This window comes from Pogoniulus pusillus, chromosome 2 (assembly GCF_015220805.1).
Source record: "Pogoniulus pusillus isolate bPogPus1 chromosome 2, bPogPus1.pri, whole genome shotgun sequence".
Classification (NCBI taxonomy): Eukaryota; Metazoa; Chordata; class Aves; order Piciformes; family Lybiidae; genus Pogoniulus; species Pogoniulus pusillus.
Genome location: NC_087265.1, coordinates 44,962,029 through 44,987,202, shown reverse-complemented (window position 1 = coordinate 44,987,202; position 25,174 = coordinate 44,962,029). Strand labels below are relative to the sequence as shown.

Here is a 25,174-nt window from a genome sequence, read left to right as displayed (position 1 = left end):
CTTAGAGAAGGCTGAAGGGGGAATTTTATTAATCCTTACAAATATCAAAGGGGCAGGTGTCAGAAAGCTGGGGCCAGATTCTTCCCTGTGTTCCTCAGTGACAGGACAAGAGGTAATGGGCATAAATTTAAACATAGGAAGTTCCATCTAAACATGAGAAGGATTTTCTATACTTTTAGGAGTGCATAGCACTGGAACAGGCTGCCCAGGTAAGTGGTGGAGTTTCCATCTCTGGAGACTTTCAAGGCCTATTTGGACATGTTCCTATGTGATCTGTTTTAGGTAGTCTTGCTCTGGCAGCAGGAGTTGGACTCGATGATCTTCAGAGGCCCCTTCTATCTCCTACCATTCTGTGATCCTGGGATTTTTTTGTCATCAGTGACAGTTCTTTTTCCTTAGCCACATCAGTAGTTTCCTTAGTTATATCCTCAATTATATCAGTAAGCATCAGTAAAACTAAAGAACAGACTCCACTAAGAAAGTTAAATACATTCTCCTTTTCACACATGTCCTTCTTTCAGCTTCAGGTCTACCACCATCATTTTCAGCAAATGAGTTAAACTCTTTCTAATCAACTGTGTCAGTTATTTTTTTCAACACAATGTTAAGAAGAGACTTTTTCAACCCTTCTTTCAAAGACCTGAGTAAAATTTAGTCCTGTCCTTTGAAGGCATGGAGTTGTGTGTTCTTTCTGGTGGAAAAAACTAAGTTGAAAGAACGCTTAAGGAGCCAGCTTGTAATAAGTTTTCTGACAACACTGCAATATTCTGTTCATGTTATACTTACCAGAGCTCCACTACTGAGGAGAATCATAAAGACAATGAAAGTCTCAAACCAGTTGTGTTCTACAATCCTGAAGCAGGTTTTTCTAAGGTTCCACCACTGCTTTCCTCTCCCTTCTTCTATACTTACTTGACAGCACTTGAACCTTCGTACACAGCCTTTAAAACAGTGTGTTGAGGGCAGAAAGAAAATCAAAGAGATTATCTTGAGTTGCATTAATTTCAATTATGCATTCTGTTAATTAATTTCAGTGATGCATTCAATGCTACCTTTCCAGAAGCTGTATTACTCAGTAAAAACTCAGTAGATTTTCACTTAGGTCACTCTCTTTTTCTCTAAAGAAAAAAAAAAAAACCCAAAACAAACCCAAAACAAACAAACAAACAAACAAACCCCAACCAACCACCACAACAACAAAACTCAAACCCAACAAAAGCCAAACCCAACAAAACCCAAGCAGCCAAACAAAACTGTGATGACAGCAATTTACAGTTAAATGAACGAGTGAGAAGAAAGCATTTCTCATTTCTCAGGAACTAAGTGCTCAGTGCAGTGCATACAAAACAAATAGAAGTCCATGGAGCATGCAGTAGCAAAGTAGTTCCTACTTAAATAAAACATTTAGTAATATGTTTTTCTTATGCTAAAAATACATTTCTGATAACATGTTTTCTTAATTGTTTATCTGATTGTGACATCAGCATCCATATGGTAAATCGTGGTCTAAAAGTACTGTTGCTAATAATTATAGTAGTGAACAGAAGTGTAGTTCAATACTGTTGTGGTAGACCTGATAAGCCAAAATTGGGCTTATCCATGCTCTGGCTTGCCCAGGCATGTTTTCCTGCTCACCCTCCTTCTGTGTTGGGGAGGGGGGGAGCAGCTGTGGGAAGGAAAACAAAAACTCTGGCTTCGCCTAATGCGGTCAAGCTTGGCAAAGTGCCATTCTGATTGGCTAATCTATGTCCAAAGGCCCATGAGTCTCGGCCCACATTGATAAAAGAAACACGCAGGTAGATGCAGTGTGCTCTGCCATGCTCTGCTCTTCTATTCATGGCTGCTGAGTGTGCTGCTGCTGCTGCCTCATTTGCATCCTGAATTTGTCTGGACACACCAAGCCCTGGAGAGCTTACCAGGAACAGGCTCTAAATGCCTGCATGCTATCGTCCTGCATAGTCAGTGTGACATTGTGTCAAGACTGCACATCTCATTGCATCCTGCCTGCCCCTCTGCAAGGCTTCTGCAAGAGGAACCAGGTCAGAAACTATGCTATAGACTCCCAGCTTCCTGAGAAAAGAGCCTGGGAGACTCGGACAGCAACTCCTCCACATGCTTTGAGTACTGTCTGATCCTATTTTGTGAGTAAAAACTTAAAAGCCTCTTGTAAATCACTAACTGCCTTCTGCCATAAGCAGAAAGGAGCTTCCTGTGTCCTCTAGTGGATAAGCAGTATAATTAACCACAAGAATCTTCTCTTCCAGTATAATGTTTGCATTTGCCACTTTAAGAAATAAGTGCTCTAGTTTTGCCTGTCCCCTGTGTGCATAAATTTCCAAACTCTGCATTTTTGAACCTTGGGAATAAGTTTTCTGGTGAGTTCCAATGTTAATAAACAGTTGTCATAGTTATTAGCAATCATCGCCTGGATAGCAAAATTAACACAGATTATTAACTTTGCATAACCATCACAAGTGCATACACAGTAATACTTAGCTTAAAATACTTAGCTTCATGAATAAGTATTATTAGTATTTTTGTTATAAACACCTTCTGTGAAGCAGGCCTCTGGCTCTTGGGCTTCTTCAGGTTCAGCTTCTGGTTGCTCTTCTGCAGGAAGTCCAATATCAACTGTGCTGCCTTCTGATGAGCTAGATGAATTTAACTTCTGTAAATAAAAGAAAAGCAAGCATCACAAACACACAGTAGATATTTTAAAGGTGAATGGTAGTTATTTGCAGAATAAGTAAATACTTCTACCATGGTTTTGACTGCTCTAATATTCAACGTGGGTGTAAGTTGCAGTGCAAGAGGTTCTACCTCAACACAAGAGGGACCTTCTTTACTGTAAGGGTCACAAAGCACTGGCACAGGCTCCCCAGAGAGGTTGTGGAGTCTCCTTCTCTAGAGACTTTCAAGGCCTGTCTGGACGTGTTCCTTTATGATCTCTGCTCTGGAAGGGGGGGTTGGACTCGATGATCTTCTTGGGTCCCTTCCAACCCCTAACATCCTGCGAACATAGGGAAATTGCTGACTCAGCATGACTAGATGGATTTTCCATGGGGGAAAAAAGAATCTAGAAAGCAAAACTGCTTTTCCTAAATTCCTAGTGGAAATCAGAAGGGTCACAGCACTTTCTCAGTGGGATAAAAGGTAATCCTGGTCTGACAAGTAGTGATACATTCACAGAAAGCTTTCTTAAACTGAATCTGTTCCTCACTGGTCACTCATAGACCAGCTTGTGTCATTCCATTTGACTACTTGCTCTGTGGCAGTTGGGAGTCTGGACTGGACTGACCAGAGTTAAGGTAGTTATGGAGAAATTAGATGACCAGATACTGTGTTTTTCTAGTGGATCTTTGTTTAAATGATACTTTATTCAGAATTTTTTCCCTGCCAGGGCAAGTTCAAAATGTGCTCGGATGCATTCTCACAGTCTCTATTGTTGTAGTGTTTCAGAGACTCAAGTCACAGCCAGATTATATAGAATCATAGAATCAATCAGATTGGAAGAGACCTCCAAGATCATCCAGTCCAACCTAGCACCCAGCCCTATCCAATCAACTAGACCATGGCACTAAGTGCCTCATCCAGTCTTTTCTTGAAGACCCCCAGGGACGGTGCCTCCACCACCTCCCTGGGCAGCCCATTCCAATGGGAAATCACTCTCTCTGTGAAGAACTTCTTCCTAATATCCAGCCTATACCTACCCTGGCACAACTTGAGACTGTGTCCCCTTGTTCTATTGCTGGTTGCCTGGGAGAAGAGGCCACCCCCCACCTGGCTACAATGCCCCTTCAGGTAGTTGTAGACAGTAATAAGATCACCCCTGAGCCTCCTCTTCTCCAGGCTAAACAGGCCTGATATTTTGGATAATATCTAACAGGAAAAGAAACATTATTGCTTCAGGTATTAATTAAGAAATGGGAACACTATCTCTGAAATAAGTCGCCATGAGGAAAGGCTGTTTTGTACAGGATCCAAAGGTTGCACTTAGCTTAGCACTGTTTTTTTTTCACTGAGAGCACTTCAGAACACTGAATTGACAGCAGTACAGAATCCTGTTAGCCTAAAACGGAGTGTCTGAAGTACAGTTGGCAAGATAACAAAGCCAACCAACAAAAAAACTGGATTGCTGCTGCAAACTGGAAACTAGTTGAGTTGAGATTCCTCAAGTTAGAAAACTAATTTTCTTAAGTGTCTGGAAAGGTAATTTGCTGATTTGACTAAAAACTAAGTCACAGAGGATGTAGCTGTTTTGCAAATGATGTTATTGCATCAATTTAAATTATTTTGTGAAAAAACACATACACAAAGTCATGTAAAGGAACAGTTATGGCTTTAAATTATCCTGTTAAAAATACAGGAGGAAGTTCTTCCCAGAGAGAGTGGTTTGGCATTGGAATGGGCTGCCCAGGGAGGTGGCGGAGTCACCATTGCTGGGGTTGTTCAAGAAAAGACTGGATGAGGCACTTGGTGCCATGGTCTAGTTGACTGGATAGGGCTGGGTGCTAGGTTGACTGGATGATCTTGGAGGTCTCTTCCAACCTGGTTGATTCTATGATATTCTGTGGCTTTCCATCCATAGCCTGCTTTGACATTCCTTTAGCAGCATGAGATATTTTTGCCTGTTGATGCTATTTTTCAACTTTAACAACTAAGTGAATGTGAGGTATCTGAAGAGTCTATGATTAAAACTTCTTTTTTTATGAGAATCTAGGTTTGGAAGATCTGACAATTTAAAAATCTAAACAAATTACAGTGTCTAAGGGAAATACAACACAAATTATTTGTTTTTTTTGGTTCCTACCTGCTCAACAGAAAAGCAGAATTGAGGGAGATGTTTTGAGTGGCAGAGAGATGTATGATGCTCTTCATGGGACAGGAGGCAGTTTGTGGTGGAATAAGGCTGTGGCTAAGGCACTGCACTGCCCTACCAGTTGTTGCAACTACCATACAGACAATTAACTTGGTCTCCCACCTCTGGTGTCCCATCTCCTCTTGAGGACAGTAATTTTTAACCCTTTCACACATTTTTGTTCATCAAACATAAAGCTCTTCTTTATACAACCATATACCCATAATCAAAGAAGCGTTAAAACAACAAATGCTCAAGAACCAAACACCCTGGCTTATGCTGAAAAAAAAACACCCTGAAAATGCTCAAAATATCTATATACCTCTTTGCTTTCTTCCAGATCTGATTCACTACTAAATTCTTCCGTGTTTAGATTTTCAAAGTCAGATTCACCCACAGCAATTGGCACCGTTACCGTGAGACTTGGGTTGTTTATGAAGGACATGTAATCGCTTTCATCGATAATGTATTTTTCCACACTGCTACCTGTGCCTATGCCACTTGTGGTTCCATTTACATCTTTAATATAGTCATGGTCCTTGCTTAGTTCCACGGTTGTGTGGTTAGAAATGCAGCTATTTTTGTTGTTCAAGTCTTCGAGTGGTTTGATTTCATCCAAAGCTTTTTGTTTTTTAACGAAAGCTTTCTGGATGAATTCGCGTGCTTTTCTTTTCACGTAATCGATGCCCTTCTGCATTCTTGCTACAGCAATTTGGAGATTATTCATTTCATTGTCATCATCTGTCACAGCAAGGTTGTCTGCGCTAAATGAGCTCAGTAGCAAGGCCAAAAATAGGTTCAGTACCTGCAGAGAGAGGAAAAAAAAAGGAGGACATTCGAGACTTTATCCCAACAGAGGACTCTTATTTAGTTAAAAGTTGTCATATTATTGACATCATAAAAAAACAAACAAACAAACCCTCAACCCTTTTTTCTTGTTGTGGAGGGCCTGTAGGCCCAAAAGCAGACTTATTTATGCCTCCTCTGCCTGGACATGTCTCTCTGCCTGCACCAGGGGTAAACAAGCACAAAGGGGCACAACACACCGGGGCCATAAAGTCAGTTGCCCAGGACACCTGATTGTGTAAGCCCCCATGCACCCAGCTCGTGCCTGCCTGGTGCTGGGCCCATGTGATTCCCATATTTGGAGTCCGGGCCTGTGGGTTTCACCCAGTATGGTAAGGTTTGGCTGACTGCCAACCTGTTTGGTCATTTGAGTGGCCAATGAGACCATTAACTCTTGGCCCACATTTAATAAATAGGGGTGCACAGGCTCATGTGTAGCCTTCCCCACATTACTTGTGGCTCCGCCACATGCTTGCTTGCCTGCCTGTGCGCATACTTCCTTGCAGCTGTGTGCCTGCCTTTACTCAGCATTAGACCCATGCTCAGACTGCACAATATCCTGCCTCTGCACCTGGAGATCCTGCCTGCGTACCCCTGGAGAGAGCAGCCAGCAGGATCCATCAGCATAAGGGTCAGACTGCCATTTCCCCTGAACCCGGAGGATTCCAACCTCAAAGTCCACAGGCAGAGACCCTGAAGAATTGGACACTAGGCACAGGCTGACGCAGCCCCAGAGGGTGATTGATAAGAATTGTGAGTAGATGCCTCTGTAATTTCTATTACCTCTGCCATAAAGCAGAGAGCAGCTTTCAGCTCAGCTTTGCTGGGCAAATAGTGTAAGACCCCAAGTGGCATTAAGCCACGGGGAAAACTCTTTCTCTGTATATAGTTTGAAATGTTTGCTAGCTATTAATAAGTTTCTGTAGATATATATTCCCATAATATCTTCATAATCATGTAAAGAACAATTTGATATTAAAGTTCAGTGGTTAGGGGTGGCAAGAGTTGGAAATATTGGAGTTTAATAAATATATATATTTTTGTAGATATCCTCTTGCATTAATTAATTTCTCCCCTCCACCAAATAGGTGTAGGTACTGGGAATCCCCCCCCCCCTCCATGACATTTCTCTTCTCCATAAAAGAGTTTTTAATCATTTTGCCTAGATCAAGCTCACAATTCAAAAGCATTCCTACTGCTGAATAACATCTGCAATTGTGTCTTTAAATCCCCAGAGTATGTAAACATTGTGGTGTAAACTCTTATAATCCAAAAATGGAGATAATATGTCTGTTATTCAGCATCATTAAAAAAATTAATTTACCCCACTGCACATCAGAAATCTGATTATTTAGATGAGTAACCATGTGGGATAAATAAGGAAGCCCACAGAAGCGTAAAACACAGAGCCAAAAGACAAATGAAGAACGTGACTAAGCGCTCACTAGCATCTGATATTGCAGAATACTTTGTTCTCAATCCAAAAAAGCTCTTAAAATTAACTTTAAGCATGGCTCAAAACCACCTGCTTAAGTGCTTCTTGAAGCAGAACTTGGTTCACTTCAGAACTGAGTCCACTCTAGTGCCATGTAACTTGTTGCTGACGCTTTGATTACGTACCACTAGGTTTCCAATCACCATGACCATCATGAAAACGGTAAGGCACATGGCTTGGCCAGCAACCTCCATGCAGTCCCACATTGTTTCTATCCATTCTCCACACAGCACTCGAAACACAATCAGAAAAGAGTGGAAAAAGTCTTGCATGTGCCAGCGTGGAAGCACACAGTCACTTGCGATCTTACAGACACATTCCTTGTAGTTTTTCCCAAACAGCTGCATCCCAACCACGGCAAAAATGAACACGATGATGGCCAGCACCAGGGTCAGATTTCCCAGAGCTCCCACTGAGTTGCCAATGATCTTAATCAGCATATTTAGCGTGGGCCAAGATTTTGCCAGTTTGAACACTCGCAACTGGAAGCAAAGAAAAGTATTGTAAGGACACCCAGCAAGAAAGACACAAAGATACTCTAATGCTAATTGGTTGAAGAGTCCAACTGCAAAGCATGCCCTGAGTATGGCTGTTCAGGAGATGTCCTCTTGTTACAAGCATGGAGATGAAAAGTTCAGGCAACAAAATTTTCTGAAGTTAGAGCTTGACATCCTCAAAGTAGAGTTTTTCTGAAGGCCAAAGGAATTACCTGTCATATTAATGGAATTTAAAATCTAGAGTTCATCTGTTAAAATCATCTAGGCCACTTCTCTACTGGTACTCGCAGAGCAGATCTATTCCAGTGATACAAAAGATAGCACAATACATCTGTAGTGAGTCAATTTGTTTCTGCATAGCAGAACTGCACAGCAGTTTAAAGTCTGTGCATACACTGAATACAATGCAAATAGGCCCAGGGCACCTGCTGCTATCTATTTGTCTGGACTGTGATCAGTTCCCTCTGAAGACAGTAAAATACCACAAGTAATAAAGATTTGTACTAAGGAAAGAGATGTTAGGATAGGTACCATGCCAAATGTCTCAGTTCTAATTTAGATTTCCCAGAGACTCAAATACAGTTAATAGAACCAATAACAATTTGTAGGATGCCTTTTCCTCTTCCCCCTTCTTTCCCAATGAAAAGGAATTAGATGTAGAGAGAGGAAAGGCAAGCACAACCAAATAAACAGTCTTACTTCGATCTGGAAGTTAAAAGAAGAAAATGTTACCAATAAATAAAAGGTATATGAGGTATACAAAAGGTATAGGGAAGGGAAAACAAGATACAAGATATGTGAAAGTACATTGATGGCAATGGTTTTGTCTGCTTCATGGGTTATGGCCACGTGGTAAAACAAACAGCAGCAGGAAACGGGATGGGGATGCCAGCAAGCAGGAGGCAGGGAGGGAGAGAGAGCAACAGGAAGTTCCTCTGCTTTTATACAAAGGCTAGACAGGAAGTGGGAGTGGGCTAACCACCACACCTGGTAGTGTTTGGACCCTTCACCCCCAAGGAGGGGTCAGGACCACCAGGGGTCAGGGTCAAGACCACTGCCCCAGGAGGGTTAACCCTTTAGACCAAACATCTAACAAATTAAGGCAAAAAAATATATTCTTTTAATGAATATATTCTTTTAATGAACCCCACAATGAGTGCAACTGATGTAAGGGTTGGTCTCTTCTGCCAGACAACAGGCAATAGAACAAGGGGATACAGTCTGAAGTTGTGCCAGGGGAGGTCTAGGCTGGATGTTAGGAGGAAGTTGTTGGCAGAGAGAGTGATTGGCATTGGAATGGGCTGCCCAGGGAGGTGGTGGAGTCACCGTCCCTGGAGATGTTCAGTAAAAGCCTGGATGGGGCACTTAGTGCCATGGTCTGGTTGATTGGACAGGTCTGGGTGCTAGGTTGGACTGGATGATATTGGAAGTCTCTTCCAACCTGGTTGATTTTATGATTCTATGATATATACTTACCAATCTGAATGATCGAAGAACTGAGAGCCCTTCCACATCTGCAAGACCAAGCTCAACCAAGCTCAGGGTTACAATAAAACCGTCAAAAATATTCCAGCCTTCCTGGAAATAATAGTAAGGATCCATTGCAATTACCTTGAGAAACATTTCTGCTGTGAAGATTCCAGTGAAGACCTGAATTCAAAATGCAGTTTGTTATTTAATTGTGAAATAGAATCCCTAGAGATTTAGCTATTGTCTACGTTTTTAGTTCAAGCTACATATCTGCAATATCTTACCCCAAACTGATACCTAAAAATAGTTCAGTGTACTGTAATGATTTATTACCTCCACCTTCCTTTAACAAGTTCCATAGAAACCAAGCAATTTTTTTCAATTAAATAAATTTTATCCTAAACAAATTATAAAAACTTGTGTCTCATAACATTTATGGCCCAGGTTCAATTTCATCAGGATATGGACTTCCTCATGCACTGTACAAACAATATTGCAAATTTGATTTTCACTACATAAACCAGAATGTTTTCCAAGAAATTATAGAATAGAACATCTTTTTGGTACACTAATTACAGTATACAGCAACATGAATGAGGCTAAATCTAAGTTTCCAGAGGGGCAGCTGCTCTGCTGGTATGACCTGCCATAATCCCATTTGATTCAGCAGAGAGGTGGTTATTTATACCAGATGGGGATCAAGTGGGGTATGGGATCGAGTGAAATGTATCAATTTGCTGAAGCCATGGATCTTCTGCCTGGGTGTCACCAGTGTGGGGATATGAAGAAATAGGGGATAGCATAGATTAGAACATTGTGACCAATAGTATATCTATACTGGGAACACAGAAACAAAATAGGTAACCATGAAATCACATAGAAGTAGATGGCTAGCAAGGGAAGAAGCTGGTCTTAATCACTAACAAAGGGTGTACTCGCAAATAGCAACATGAAAGCATTCCAAGGTTGCAAGAGCAAAGGCATCATAATGTTATCTGGGAAAAGAACAACTGACCAGCACTGGTCATAAACCCGACAGTGAGCAGAAGACCATCAAGGACATAAGTGAGCTAAGGCTGATAAGGGCATTACGGACCTGCACGGTCATCAAATTCCAGGCAAGAGGTGAAAAGTACATTGTGACAAAGACCCACAGCCTTCCTCCAGAAGACCACCCCCCACACTTGAAGGACCCCTGCCCACAATATCTGAAAGGAACTACACAGGCACAGAGGACTGATAAGACAATTAACATAGGGAGCGGGAATAAGCAGGTTTCAGTGCTAACAATGTACAGGCGTTTCATGACTGTGCATGGTTTCACTGTATAAATGTGGGATAGCTTGCTCCTTTGGGTCATGCACAACTTTGGAGGAAATATCCCCCCTGCATCTTGTGCAATAAACATACCTACTTTATAACTTTTGAGTTATAGAGTTCTCTCTGTACGTCACTTCAGTGAAGTTGATTGGCTCAGTCATTTTGGTGTCAGCAATGAAAGTGCATTTTAGAATGCATGATATTGATGGCAATGGTTTCTCATCATAAGATACTATGCTGATGAAGTAAGAATCATATTTAGGAGCCACCAAAGTAATGACCCTGAGTAGCTTTGAGAGAATTCTTAGAAGAATTTCCTGTAGGAAGGGAAGCCATCATGAAAAGCTGGCTGAGCCCTAGTCTGAAAAGCTTTTGTTACTGCTTTTGATAACCCATTTTCAAAGAAGTGGAATAGAAAATGGGACAGCTAAAGAGAATAATCTAGCTGTAAGAATCAGTAGTTGGGCAAGAGCAGTCTGACTTGCTCTGCTTAGAAACATCAATGCCCAGGATAGATTGTTATTACAGTGTTTAAATGTGTTCCAGGTCTAAACAGCAGAGGGGGAAGGTTACTACTTTCCAAGATACAGGATTGAAACTGCTGGGCAAGAGGCAGAAATGAATAAATATGGTTTGAAACACTGCCTTGATTTCCTGATGATCAGACTGATGAGGTTCACAAGGAGCTTTTGCGTGGAACTACTGGAGCAGCAGAACCCTGAGAACAATTTATATCTGTGCTAGTTTGAAGCTAGCTGTACTATTTTGGTAGGAAGTGTTAGATGATAGGCTGTGAAAAAGAAACAATGGTGATGTCTACTTCACTCATAGGCTTGCTGACATGTATAAAGACAAGAACAGAAATATACCTAACAGAGTTGCTCTCTGGCTCCATGCACTTCTCTCCCTAACTTGCTGTCTGTGTAACTAATCCATCTACATCCTAACCCCCCTGACTGAATCTCCAAACTCACCTTGAATGTAAGGCAAAGTCTGGGATAAGGTAGAGGAGTGGAAAGGAGGTGGAAGGGTGGTTGGGAGCCCCTCCTGGGGACTCTGGTTTCTGGGAGGGCTGTTGTGTTTCTGTAATACCTTTTAACTTGTATATTTCTGTCTATAGCTGTACATATTGTAAATATCTGCTGGTATATTGTGCTAAGCTGCAATGTTAGGAGGAAGTTCTTCACAGAGAGAGTGATTTCCCATTGGAATGGGCTGCCCAGGGAGGTGGTGGAGGCACCGTCCCTGGAGGTGTTCAAGAAAAGACTGGATGAGGCACTCAGTGCCATGGTCTAGTTGACTGGCTAGGGCTGGGTGCTAGGTTGGACTGGATGATCTTGGAGATCTCTTCCAACCTGGTTGATTCTATGATTCTATAAAGCTTTGTTCTTTAATTTCCAGCTTGGCTGAGTCTAGTCTGGGTGATTTTCTTAGCGGGGGGGACAGGACGGGGGACAGACAGGTAACACCCAAACCATCACAATATCACAGAGGAGAGCCTAAATCTGGAAGAGTACTCATAGCCAGGCTCTTTCTCACTCCCTTTACACCAACATTTATATGCAGTTTTCTTCTTGGAGAACAAGCCTGTAAAATGCAACAAGACTGCACATTTTGCTAGCAACCTCAGAGTTTCACTCTTTAATTAAGTATATGAGAACCAGCTATGCATTTTTCTATTAATCCCTCCTTTTAATTTCTGTGGTTATTTACCTTATCTGAGATATTATTTCTTATTAAAAACCAAGAAATATTAAAAACATCATTATAAGAAATCAATTCTTAAAATAAGAGACAAAGTAGGACTGCAGCTGCAGATACCTCCAGGTGATCAAACCTGTCAGTTCAAAAGCATCAGAGCTACACAAAAAAAATTAACTCCTGAATTCTTTAATAATTTATATTTTGGAAGTAGAAGAGAGAAAATACATGACAACGTGAGGAAAAGCTAATTATAGGATGATAAAATAGTATTAAAACTATGAGAAGAAAAAATGCTGCAGAATATTTTTCACATCTTTGTATAAAACGTAGAAAGAAAACAATCCACATAGCCACATGAAAAGCTTTTTACAGAAGAAAATGCTAGAAAGGCTTTAAAATGTCTTTTTTAGCTGTTGCAAACCTGCCCTTGGGAAACAGAGCAATTACAAATGCATTCATCATTTAAAGATTTGTGTTGTGTTGACTGAAAAAAGTAACACTGCGTTTATTTGCATGGTGTTTTATTTCATGAAAGTAATGTGTTCCTGGTTTTGCAGTTAGACAAATCAACTGCTGTTTGACCTGGAAGCTCTTCAGCATGAGAGTGGTGAGAGCCTGGAATGGGTTGTCCAGGGAGGTAGCTGAGGCCCCATCACTGGAGATGTTTAAGGCTACATTAGATGAGGCTCTGGCGAACCTGGTCTAGGGTAGGGTGACCCTGTAGGGTGTCCCTGCCCATGGCTTGGAACTAGATGATCCTTGTGGTCCTTTCCAGCCCTGACTGATTCTATAATTCTAAGTTCTGTAGCCTGTTGGTCAATCCTGACTAGTAAGAATAAACTGGTTCTCATAGTCCAAGTCAGTGAATGTCATCTATTCAGTACTATTTTCAATCCTCATTTGCTGTTTGTAAACTCATCAGTGCTCAGTTCTCATGCCTATGAAGGCTCAGAGCCTCTTAGGACACTCAGGACAGCTGATATTTGGTGGTTGAGCCCCCATGGTATGGAGCTGCTGCACGAAGTCATGCAGTTACTCAGGGCACTGCAACTGATACATGCAGAATTACCATGTTCAGTGTCTAATACACACACAGAAATTCCTGACTGATGCCTAGCAGGCAGTTCTCAAGGACTTGCTTATATGCAAGAACAGCATAGCTGACAATAAAGCTTTTCAATATACTCTCAAGCTGTAGTTTTAATTTGGTATTCCAGAACACTGCAACATAGAGATTTCACAGTATCATAAGTTCCATGAGCCAGGGTGTACAGGGAAATTTCCAAAACAGTTCTGATAGCCATATCTGGAGTGCCATAAATGTTGTGTTAGTTTGAGCCTAGCTGGGATATTTTGGTGAGAAGAATTAGATTACAGGCTGTGAAAAGGAAACAATGGTGATGTCTACTGCACTCATAGGCTTGTTGAGAAAACACAAGAAGACAAATATATATATGTATATATGTATATATAATATTTATAATATATATAAAAATATATTTGATAATTATTTATTTATATATAAAATATTTATATTATATATATAAAATATATTTGAAAATTATTTATTTGTATATAAAATATTTATATTATATGTACAAAAATATATTTGAAAGTTATTTATCTGTATATAAAATATCTATATTCTATATATAAAAATATATTTGAAAAATATTTATATATTTATATATATATATATATATATATATATCCAAGAACACAAATATAGATGGCTCTGGCTGCATGCACTTTTCTCTCTAACTTGCTGCCTATCTAATCCTTCTGCGAGAACACAAATGTAGAAATACATATAAAAATATAAAGCATTTATATATCATAAATATAATATATAAAAATTATGACATTTATCTATCATAAATATAATACTTTCTCTCTATATAAAATATATAGATAATGTAAACCCAAGAACACAAATATAGATGTATATAAACACAAAATATTTATATATATTACATATAATATTTTATCTATATATAAAAATATATAGTATAAAAACAAGAACACAAATATATAGAGACAAAAATATGTATACATTATATATATAATATATTATCTATATATAAAATATATAATATAAACCCAAGAATACAAATATAGATGTATATAAAATACAAAATATTTATCTATCATATATATATTTATCTATATATAGATATAAAGATATATATAGAGAGATATATATACACCTATATATATCTATATAGCTATATATATCAATTTATATAGCTATATATATAGATATATATAACTATATAGATATATATATAGATAAAATATAAAACCAAGAACACAAATATATATATATAAATAAAAATATTTATCTATCATACATACATATAGTATTTTATCTATATATTTTATCTATATAGATATAGATAAAATATAAAACCAAGAACACAAATATAGAAACAGCGTCTTTCTCTCTGGCTCTGGCTGCATGCATTTCTCTCTAACTTGCTGCCTAACTAATCCTTCTGCTTCCTGCCTATCCACTCAACCACTGTTTGATTCAGTCTAAGTGCACAAGCAAGGTAAGACTCTGCAGGCAGTAGGAGTACTGGAACCCTCTATCCAACACCAGTAGTCAGCCAACATGAAAGGTTCACAAAGCTAATTTAAAACTCCAGGGGCCTGTGTATGCATTAAATGTCAAATACAGTCTAGGGGAATTTTCACAAGATTCTGGTGTGCTGGTTTGAGCCTAGCTGGAATATTTTAGTGAAAGGAATTAGGCTGTGAAAGGAAACAATGGTGATGTCTACTGCACTCATAGGCTTGCTGAGATGGATAAAAACAAGAGCACAAACAGATAACACAGTTGCCCTCTCTCTCTAGCTCTGGCTGCCTCCCTACTCTCCCTAACTTGCTGTCTGTGTGACTAATCACTCTGCTTCCTAACCCCCCTGGCCAATTCTCCAAACTCACCTTGAACGTAAGGCAAAGTCTGGGATAAGTTAGAGGGGTAGAAAGAAGGTGGAAGGGTGGTTGGGAGCCCCTCCTGGGGACTGGTTTCTGAGAGGGCTGTTGTGTTTCTGTATTACCTGTTTAACTTGTATATTACTGTATATATCTGTATAGATTGAAACTATCTGCTTGTATATTGTGCTAAGCTGTAAATACAAAGCTTCAATCTTTAATTTCCACCTGCTGAGTCTAGTCTGGGTGATTTTTTATAGTGTGGGGGGGCAAGTAACACCCAACTCACCACATCCTTTATTTTGGTGCTTCTAAGTAGGGCTAATTAAATTTGACTGATTGTTAATCAAGTCTGGAAATTAAGAATGAAATTACTTTACATTGTGTTTTCTATTTTGTATCCGATAGGTAAGTAGATAATAGAGTGGAAAAAGCAAAGCAAGCTGTTAAAACTCCTTCTTTCACATCTTCTAGACCTGCTTCCAAACTGTGAGCACAAAACCCCAATGAACTTACCAGATTTCCAACTGAAAGCACGTTACTGAACTCATCAGTCATGGGGTAATGTTCCATAGCCATAAAGAGCGTGTTTAAGACAATGCAAATTGTAATGGCCAGGTCAACAAACGGGTCCATTACCACTAAGTTGACAAAATGCTTTACTTTTAACCAGTGTGGACTGCAGTCCCAGATCAAGAAGATGTTTGCAAATTTATACCAACACGGTGGGCATTTCTGTCTTGATTCTTCAAGTTCTGCAGGGGAAGAAAGTTCATACCAGTTACTGTATGAATTGCACTAAGCAAGTTGGCAGACTGGCACTGATTAACCTCTGGAGGGCCCTTTGTTTGCAGGATTCTTTTGGGTTAACTGCAGCCAATAACCAAGCACAACACAGTTGCTCACTCAACACAGGGCAGAAAAACCTGGGATTTAAAGCCCAAAAAGGGCTTTCCAAGAAAGCCTTGAAAAATTGCTATCAGCTGTGTTTGGTTTATTCACAGCTTATCTATCAAGAACAACTTCTTTGTATTACAATCTGCATGCCAAACAGGTATTAATTTCTGCACTGAGTTGTATTAAGTATTGAACTGTTTCTTAATTACACTTTGGTGTGTTGCTCCCCACTTACTGTTCAGTTATGTAAGTATTTTTATGTTGGAATTTATGGTGTTTCAATAGATTTTTCTCCTTCCCAGTTGAAGGAAAAAATAATACAATTTCTCACTTAGAATAGCAGTGCTTTAAAGAGTAACTGAATAAATATAACTGCTAAAAAAAAAAGTTCAAATTTATTTTCACAACGATTGCATATATTTAAACAATGTTCAGTGGCCTTTTTCTGTCAAATAATGTATTTTTAATTATTGTGCATAAGCAGCTACTCAGTTATGACCACCAAACATAACACTGTTCCTGATGATAAGGTTAGGGAGATAGTGGGAAAACTATGAGATAGAAATGCTTACTTCTGCAGTAAATGTAATGCCCAAAGAGTGGCTGTCAATGGGTCCATGGCCAAGCAGAGACCAGTGACAAGTGGAGTCCCTCAGGGATCAGTCCTGGCACCAGTCTCGTTCAACATCTTCGTCAGTGCCATGGACAGAGGCATTGAGTGCACCCTCAGCAAGTTTGCTGACCACACCAAGCTGTGAGGTGCAGCAGTCATGCTGGAGGGCAGGGATGCCAGCCAGAGGGACCTGGACAGGCTGGAGAGGTGGGCACAAGCCAAGCTCAGGAGGTTCAACAAGACCAAGTGCAAGGTCCTGCAGCTGGATCGAGGCAATCCCAAGCACAAATGCAGGCTGGGCAGTGAGTGGCTGGAGAGCAGCCCTGAGGAGAGGCACTTGGGAGTGCTGGGAGATGAGAAGCTCAATATGAGCCAGCAGTGTGCACTTGCAGCCCAGAAAGCCAACCAGATCCTGGGCTGCATCAGGAGAAGTGTGGCCAGCAGGGCCAGGGAGGTGATTCTCCCCCTCTACTTCTTTCTGGTGAGACTCCGCCTGGAGTACTGCATCCAGGTCTGGAGCCCCCATTACAAGAGGGATGTGAAGATGCTGGAGCATGTCCACAGAAGGGCCATGAGGATGCTCAGAGGGCTGCAGCAGCTCTGCTATGAGGACAGACTGAAAGAGTTGGGGCTGTTCAGTCTGGAGAAGAGAAGGCTCCCAGGTGACCTTCCAGTATCTGAAGGGAGCCTACACAAAAGCTGGGGAGGGACTTTGCAGGATATCAGGTGGTGACATAACTAGGGGGAATGAAGCAAAGCTGGAGATAGCTAGGTTCAGGCTGGATGTGAGGAGGAAGTTGCTGAGCATGAGAGTGGTGAGAGCCTGGAATGGGTTACCCAGGGAGGTGTTTGAGGCCCCTTGCCTGGAGGTATTTAAAGCCAGGTTGGATGAGGCTGTGGTCAGCCTGCTCTAGGGTAGGGTAGGGGGGTTGGAACTGGCTGATCCTTGTGGTCCCTTCCAACCCTGACTGATTCTATGATTGTCTATGTAGTAACCTTAATGGATAAAGACCTTTGTGTGTACTAGTAAGTGTGCCAGTTTGTGAGATGGTATCAATTAAGCTGTTTCAAATATTTTTTCTCAACTGAGACTTTCAGACTTTCATTGGAATTACATATTAACGTTCAACTTTGTGTATCACACACCTTCCACAGTATTTGTCAGGATGCTAGCAATACTCATGGCTCTTTCCCTTAAAGCTGGGTCTTCCAGGAAGTCCATAGAAACATGAAAAGAGCCAGATATTCTCTTCCTCATTTCTGTTTCTGTTGTGCCACCCTGTACAGAAAACAGTAACAGGTGAGACCACATTAGAGAAATAAGATAAGGACATGATACCTAGAGCCCTGTTATTAATGTCTTAGCTTGGATACGTGCTTCGTGCTCTTCTATTTTTATCATCAGACTTTTCTTACTTTTGAGTAGCTTTTAAATATTCTTGCAAAAGAGATGAGGCAGGAGTTACCTACCATTAAAGATCAAGAGAAAGTTTCTTTACTTTTGCATTTCTCCAAGCTAGGAAAATGATTTAAACAAATAGGATAGGATTGAGTTCAAAATACTGTACACAATTCTTGCAAATTGCAGGTTTTTTTCCAGCTGACAGCATATTCTGGGTTTTGTAACAGAACAGTCTTCTCCCCTAGGCAAACTAGAGCAAGTAAGAAAAGTCTGACTTCCTCATGCTTCCTCATGCTAATGTTTTCTTTTTTTAGTAATGTGAGTAGAGAACTTTGAACTAAGCAAGAAAAAAAATCAGAGGCATCTTCTCTTACCTTGTAGATGGTAAGAGAATGGCAGCAATTGTGCTGCACATACGTTTGCACAGACATCTGTGGGTTTGGAGGTGTGCATTGAAATGTGATCTTTCAATGAACTCTTTGTTATCTAAGCTACAGAACTCCACCAACCGTGGATGGAAATGGAACGAGAAATAAATGATCATAATTGACAACTTGCCTACATTTTTAATAGGGCTAAAAAGGAAGAATGTTATCAAAATTAACTAATAATGTTAATTTTGATTAAATGGTAGCATCGTATTGATTGCAATTATGTCATAACCTTTTTTTGTAGGCTGTTTTCAGTTGTACAGTTGCTGTTTTGCAGACCACATCCAGATGGACCTTTAGGTCAGCAAAAGTAATATACAGTAATACAGCAAAGCATATTGCTTTTATGAGTAAGTTAACATTGCTTGGAAACTGTGGCTTGCATTTGTTAGTTATAAGCATGTTTGTAAGTAAATCCTTAGGTTGCAAACCTATCTTAGCTGTGATGTTTATTAAAGATTTTACAAGATGCAGGAGCATTCACAGCTTGACCAACCAGGAAGCATTGCCAAGGGTTCCATTCTGTAGAAAACACTGGCTGGTGCAGTAAGAAATGGCCACGATGCCTAAGCTACGTAAAACTTTCTTACATTGTCATCAGTAGCTGGTTTATCTATTATCACCTCTGGCAGAAGCTGTCCAACAGGCGATGTAGGAACTGATGGTCCACCAACCAGGGAAACCACCCCATTGCAATCCACAGTGCTGTGCATCTTCCCATTCACTGGAAACACTGCCAGCATCCTGGATGACCTACTGGCCTGACTAATGTTACTGTTGCGCCGTTCACCGTGTCTGCGCGGCACAAAGAGAGAATCTCTTCTGCTATCATTGTCTTCAAAAGTGCTGTGCTCATCATCAGCAAAGTCATTTTCTGATCCTATATCCTTTGCTCTACCTCTGAAGCTGAAAAGGCTTGTTCTGCTGTTGCGCCTTGGAGAGAACAGGGAACCTCGAATGCTCAGCAAAGACTGCAGGCAAACAAAAACTGAGATTAGCAGCTGAAACATTCAAACTTTGCACTGTGATTAGTGTAGCATAGGAGATTTTTTTTCCCTCTTAAACAGTAACCATGTTTCCAGGAAGCTAAATGTTGCTGCAAAATTTTTCTTAATATATCCAATCATCTATATATTTTGCAGGTAAAGATACTGCCATTCAGAGATTCTTAAACCTAATTTTGAGCACTCCTTTCTCCTAATGTCACTTAGAGCTGCTGAGCAGAGTAGTTACATAATACCCAATGAGAAACAAAGGCAGTCTATCCATGCACATTCTTTCATCTATGCAAGATGTTGAACCAACCTCCCAGCATCATTGAAGCAGGAGGAAAACAGGAACCTCTCAGAATGGAAAAATGCTGTAGCATTTTAGTAAATCTAGATTAGATATGATAACTAAAAAAAAAAAAACCCCAAACCCCAAACAACCCAGAGAAGCAAATAATATTTTAATAGCATTTTCAAACAGTCCTAACACAAGAACAGGGATGTAAGGGTTACATTTAGTTCTGTGTGGTTTTTGACAAGGCAATGTAGCAGCCACAGAGCTTTCTCTCAGGCACTAGCAACAATAATAAAGCCCAGTGGGAAATCTCAATGTTTTCTTTAGGCAGTAGGGTTGTAATACAGTACCAAGAAGACTAATTTCATAACAGCCTATGATGCTTCACATGTATGTTTCAACTAAAAATAACAACATGCAATACCTGATGAGGAGAAGAATACTTCTTTTCATATGTCAGTCTATTGCCTTCAATAGATAAGCGGAAACCTTTCCTTCTGATGCTGTCTTCAGATTCAGACTTGTGAAATTCATCTTCATCTTTTTCCTCACCTCCAGACTGTTCTTTCTGTTTTCTTTTTTTCCTTCTATTTCTCCTCTCTTTTGCACTCTTTGAGCTCAATTTTGATGCCTCCGAAGAACTTTCTGAGAGCCCTGCTGCTTCTCCTCCAGCGCTGGGCTCCCTGGACTCGGCAGATGCCGTTACTGCTGCTGCTGCCACCGCTGCTGCCTGCCATGTTGTAGAATGAATTTGTGTCACTAAGCAAACCATGATGCCATGGGAGTTTTAAATTTAGTTATACAGAATTGCTATTCCTGACTCCCTAGATCACAGGATCACAGATTGAGCCAGGTTGGAAAAGACCTCTAAGCTCATCAAGTCCAACCTATCACCTAACACATTCTAACCCATGGCAGCCTCCTTTTAAACACCTGCAGGGAGAGGGACTCCACCACCTCCCTGGGCAGCTCATTCCAAAGCCAATCACTCTTGCTGTGAAGAACTTTTTCCTAACATCCAGCCTGAACCTGCCCTGGCACAGCTTGTGGCTGTGTCCTCTAGTTCTGTCCCCGGCTGCCTGGCAGAAAAGTGCAACCCCACCTGGCTACAATCTCCCTTCAGGTAGCTGTAGAGAGCAATGAGGTCAGCCCCGAGTCTCCCTCTCTCCAGGCTGCACACCCCCAGCTCCCTCAGCCTCTCCTCAAAGGGCTGTGCTCCAGGCCAGATCTTTACACTTTCCACAGTATACCCTCTCCCTGTTTTTTCCCCTGATTTCATCAGCATTTTTTAACAAACTGTAGTAATGACACTAGACTAAAACAGACATAATGAATGATGTGTACCTAGTTTTGAGTATTCACTCTTGATTATGGCTGGATCGTTCAAAATAGAATGTCTTTAGAGCAGAATAGAAATGAGCTACCTCTGTGTTTAGTAACTCCACATTCAGAAAGCAGAGGGTTAAGATTGGATGTGAGGAGGAAGTTGTTCAGCATGAGAGTGGTGAGAGCCTGGAATGGGTTGCCCAGGGAAACGGTTGAGGCCCCATCCCTGGAGATGTTTAAGGTCAGGCTGGATGAGGCTGTGGCCAGCCTGCTCTAGAGTAGGGTGTCCCTGCCCATGGCAGGGGGTTGGAACTGGATGGTCATAGAATCAGTCAGGGTTGGAAGGGACCACAAGGATCATCTAGTCTCTTCCAACCCTGACTGAATCTATAAATATCTCTAGTAAAATTTACTTCTATACTCTTCTACATTACTAGAGACCATAAATTATACCTGAGCTGCTTCTTGCTGCTTCTTCAGTTGTTCCAGCATCTGTTGAAATTCTGCCTCCTTCTGCTCTGCTTCTTCCATGGTTGCTTGATTCTGTTCTTCATAGGCCATGGCAACCACAGCCAGGATCAAGTTGATCAGGTAGAAAGAGCCCAGAAAAATCACCAGAACAAAAAATATCATGTATGTCTTCCCAGCAGCACGCAGTGTCTGGAAATAAGACAAGAACCAGTTAACAAATAGTCTTTTACATTGTTAAAATTAAGATACTAAAAGGAAATGTGGCCTGGATCAGGAACAGTGTGGCCAATAGGACAAGGGAGGTTATTCTGCCCCTGTACTCAGCACTGCTCAGGCCACACCTTGAGTGCTGTGTCCAGTTCTGGGCTCCTCAATTCAAGAGAGATGTTGAGATACTGGAATGTGTTCAGAGAAGGGCAATGAAGCTGGTGAGGAGAGGCTGAGGTAGCTGGGGCCGGAAGAAGAGGAGGCTCAGGGGTGACCTCATTGCTGTCTACAACTACCTGAAGGGAGGCTGCAGCCAGGTGGGGGTTGGTCTCTTCTGCCAGGCAACAATCAGCAACAGAACAAGGGGACACAGTCTCAAGTTGTGGCAGGGGAGGTCTAGGCTGGATGTTAGGAGGAAGTTTTTCACAGAGAGTGGCATTGGAATGGGCTGCCCAGGGAGGTGGTGGAGTTGTTGCTCCTGAAGGTGCTCAAGGAAAGCCTGGATGAGGCACTTAGTGCCATGGTCTAGTTGACTGGACAGGGCTGGGTGCTAGGTTGGACTGGATGATCTTGGGGGTCTCTTCCAACCTGGATGATTCTGTGAAATTGATTGTAGGCCTCTTGCATTATTGGTAAAAACATGTTTAGTTTATTTAGCATTAAAAGATTCTCACCAATTGATAAAGGTTTTCCCAGAAGTCCTGAGTCATCAGTCGAAAGAGTGACAAGAAAGCCCAGCTGAAGGTGTCAAAACTTGTGTAGCCATAATTGGGGTTTCTACCAGCTTTCACACATGTGTATCCTTCTGGGCACTGCCTACAAAGACAAAGAGGGTGTTATTTTAGATAGTTAGTTTAATATTATTACCTGGAATGCCCACAGGAAGATTTGGATGAGAAACAAAAGGGACTTTTCTTTAGTTAACCAGAGTAGAAATAATAGGACTGGTGATGTTTGATAGAATATGGTGTTAAAGGACACTAGAAACATTAAGCAGGAAAGGCACACAAAAGTTTGTGTTAAAATCTTTATACAAGCTTCTAAAACACACTTCAATTTATTTACCTATCTTGTAGCATTCATTTCAGTGTCAGTGTTTTCTACTGTCTGAGCCTGCAAGCACTCCTAGACACAACTGTAACTGCAAACTGCTTTCCAGGTGCTGTGTCTTTTACAACTCATCCAGGCAGGAGCTACACCAAGGCTTGTAGGGATAGGATGAGCAGCATGGGCTTCAAAGTAGAGAAGAGCAGATGTAGATTGGATGTTAGGGACAGGTTCTTTACCACGAGGGTAGTGGAACAGGTTGCCCAGAGAGATGGTTGTGGCCTCGTCCCTGGAGACATTCAAAGTGAGTCTTGACAGGGATCTGGGCAGCCCCATCTAGGGTAGGGTGTCCCTGCCCATGGCAGGGGGCTGCAACTGGATGATGCTTGTGGTCCCTTCCAACCCTGACTGATTCTATGATTCTATGCTAGTTGAGGATGCCCCTGCTTACTGCAGAAGAGTCTGGACTGGCCAACCTTTGGAGGACCATTCTGTGACCTTCAGTATGCTAATATCAAATTCATTCGTTCATGCAAATACTAAACTCATCTAACCAACACACTGAGCTCTGATTAGGAATCCAAATCCTCAGTCCAGAGTACAATACCCATATTTCTCACATGAAAGAAATATACACCACTCCCCCCACCCCCAAAACTGCACATCTAAAGAATATGGATCTGATTTGAATACAGTGCAATCAAATGTGAGATTTGGTCTTACCCAGCATCAGAACTGTTTCCACAAAGCAGAGCATCATTTTGCCCTTCCAGAAAGTAAAAATGACCTGTTTAGAAGAGAATAATAATTACAAAAATTATAAAGTTCTGAAAAACCAAAGCTTTGTTTCAGCTCTACGAAACATATAGTTAGTTCTAAAGGTAGTAAGGCTATTTCAGAGGTAATTTTAAACAAGCAGTACTTTTTGTAAGCAGGACCACAACTTTAGAGTAAATGACAACATGAATCCCAGTGAGTGCTATCACTCACAGCAGTTACTTCAGGTAAAACCTCTGTCAAAGTACTAAAAATTTGGTCAAGTGCTGCTGGATGTAGATGAGATAAACAGATCTCTCTTGCAAACACAGAATCAGAGAATCAAGCAGGTTGGAAGAGACCTCCAAGATCAGCCAGTCCAACCTGTCACTCAGCCCTATCCAGTCAACTAGGCCATGGCACTAAGTGCCTCATCCAGGCTTTTCCTGAATACCTCCAGGGACGGTGACTCCACCACCTCCCTGGGCAGCCCATTCCAATGCCAATCACTCTCTCTGCCAACAACTTCCTCCTGACATCCAGCCTAGACCTCCCCCAGCACAACTTGAGACTGTGTCCCCTTGTTCTGTTGCTGCTTGCCTGGCAGAAGAGATCAACCCCCACCTCGCTACAGCCTCCCCAGCAATCAGGTCTGCTCTGAGCCTCCTCCTTCTCCAGGCTAAACACCCTCAGCCTCCTCAGCCTCTCCTCACAGGGCTGTGTTCCAGGCCCCTCACCAGCTTCACTGCCCTTCTCTGGACATGTTCCAGTATCTCTACATCCCTCTTGGAGCTCTGAACTGGACACAGCCTAAGGAGAGCCTAAGGAGGCATGACAAGCTACTGGCTCAGCACATTCATATGCCATAAGAGGGACATGGTACCGTGGCCAGCTGCATCTCTCCATCCTGTGAGTGAATTTCACCATTTGGAAAAGTTAGATTTTAAGCTATATGTCAACCTTGTTTGTAGACATATTGTTCATAGACTTGATTTGTTCATAGGCTGATTTCTTCACAGAGTGTTCTGAAACTGTGAAGAAATCAGTTCTGAGCTGGTTAATTCTATGAGTCAATGTTTAATGACACACCTGCATCTTACAGGGTAAAATCTGTACTGTGCAGTGCACAACCTTATGAACAGCCACTGTCAGTCTGGACTGGTATGCATTGCAGAACTGCACTCTGCTGGAATACAGTTGAAAGCAGCCACAAAGTTCACTGACATGATGCTGACCACAGCTGACCCTTATGAAGCAAATCTTAATTTACATTTAGCATCATTAAAACATGGTGGAACATGGCAGCTGATTGGGAAGGATGCAAATTTGACTTGATGTAGTTTACATGGAGCAGTCAGCCAGGATTAATACTGCATCAGCTGAGCTGAACTGCAGAAACAGGGTCTGTATTCAAGTTCTGTGCTTCAGACAAGATGTGCCCTGTAAGCATGCTGTGCTTGCCAGCTCCATAGGAAATAACAGCCACCCAAGCTTTCTCTGAGTGCACTAGGGAGGTTCTTCTGCCCCTGTAATCAACACTGGTCAGGCCACACCTTGAGTACTGTGTGCAGTTCGGGGCCCTTCAATTCAAGAGAGATGTTGAGATACTGGAA

At 41.3% G+C, this 25,174-nt stretch overlaps 1 protein-coding gene across 10 annotated transcripts in view; it reads right to left on the bottom strand.

Moving 5' to 3' along the window:
- The window catches only part of LOC135186184 (sodium channel protein type 1 subunit alpha), a 106,767-nt gene that overhangs the window by 28,322 nt on the left and 53,271 nt on the right, over window positions 1-25,174 (bottom strand). For 7 of the 10 annotated variants that reach the window (XM_064163726.1, XM_064163701.1, XM_064163750.1 and 4 more), the window contains 12 exons: window positions 23,529-23,592; window positions 22,433-22,574; window positions 21,534-21,740; window positions 20,179-20,484; window positions 19,061-19,441; window positions 17,784-17,916; window positions 15,644-15,882; window positions 9,173-9,346; window positions 7,325-7,681; window positions 5,181-5,663; window positions 2,551-2,668; window positions 787-941 (listed from right to left, as the gene is read on the bottom strand). In XM_064163726.1, coding sequence (XP_064019796.1) covers window positions 787-941; window positions 2,551-2,668; window positions 5,181-5,663; window positions 7,325-7,681; window positions 9,173-9,346; window positions 15,644-15,882; window positions 17,784-17,916; window positions 19,061-19,441; window positions 20,179-20,484; window positions 21,534-21,740; window positions 22,433-22,574; window positions 23,529-23,592 — 2,759 coding nt within the window. The remainder of the gene's footprint in view (window positions 1-786; window positions 942-2,550; window positions 2,669-5,180; window positions 5,664-7,324; window positions 7,682-9,172; window positions 9,347-15,643; window positions 15,883-17,783; window positions 17,917-19,060; window positions 19,442-20,178; window positions 20,485-21,533; window positions 21,741-22,432; window positions 22,575-23,528; window positions 23,593-25,174) is intronic. The other 3 variants (XM_064163742.1, XM_064163735.1, XM_064163757.1) reach the window with 1 other exon arrangement.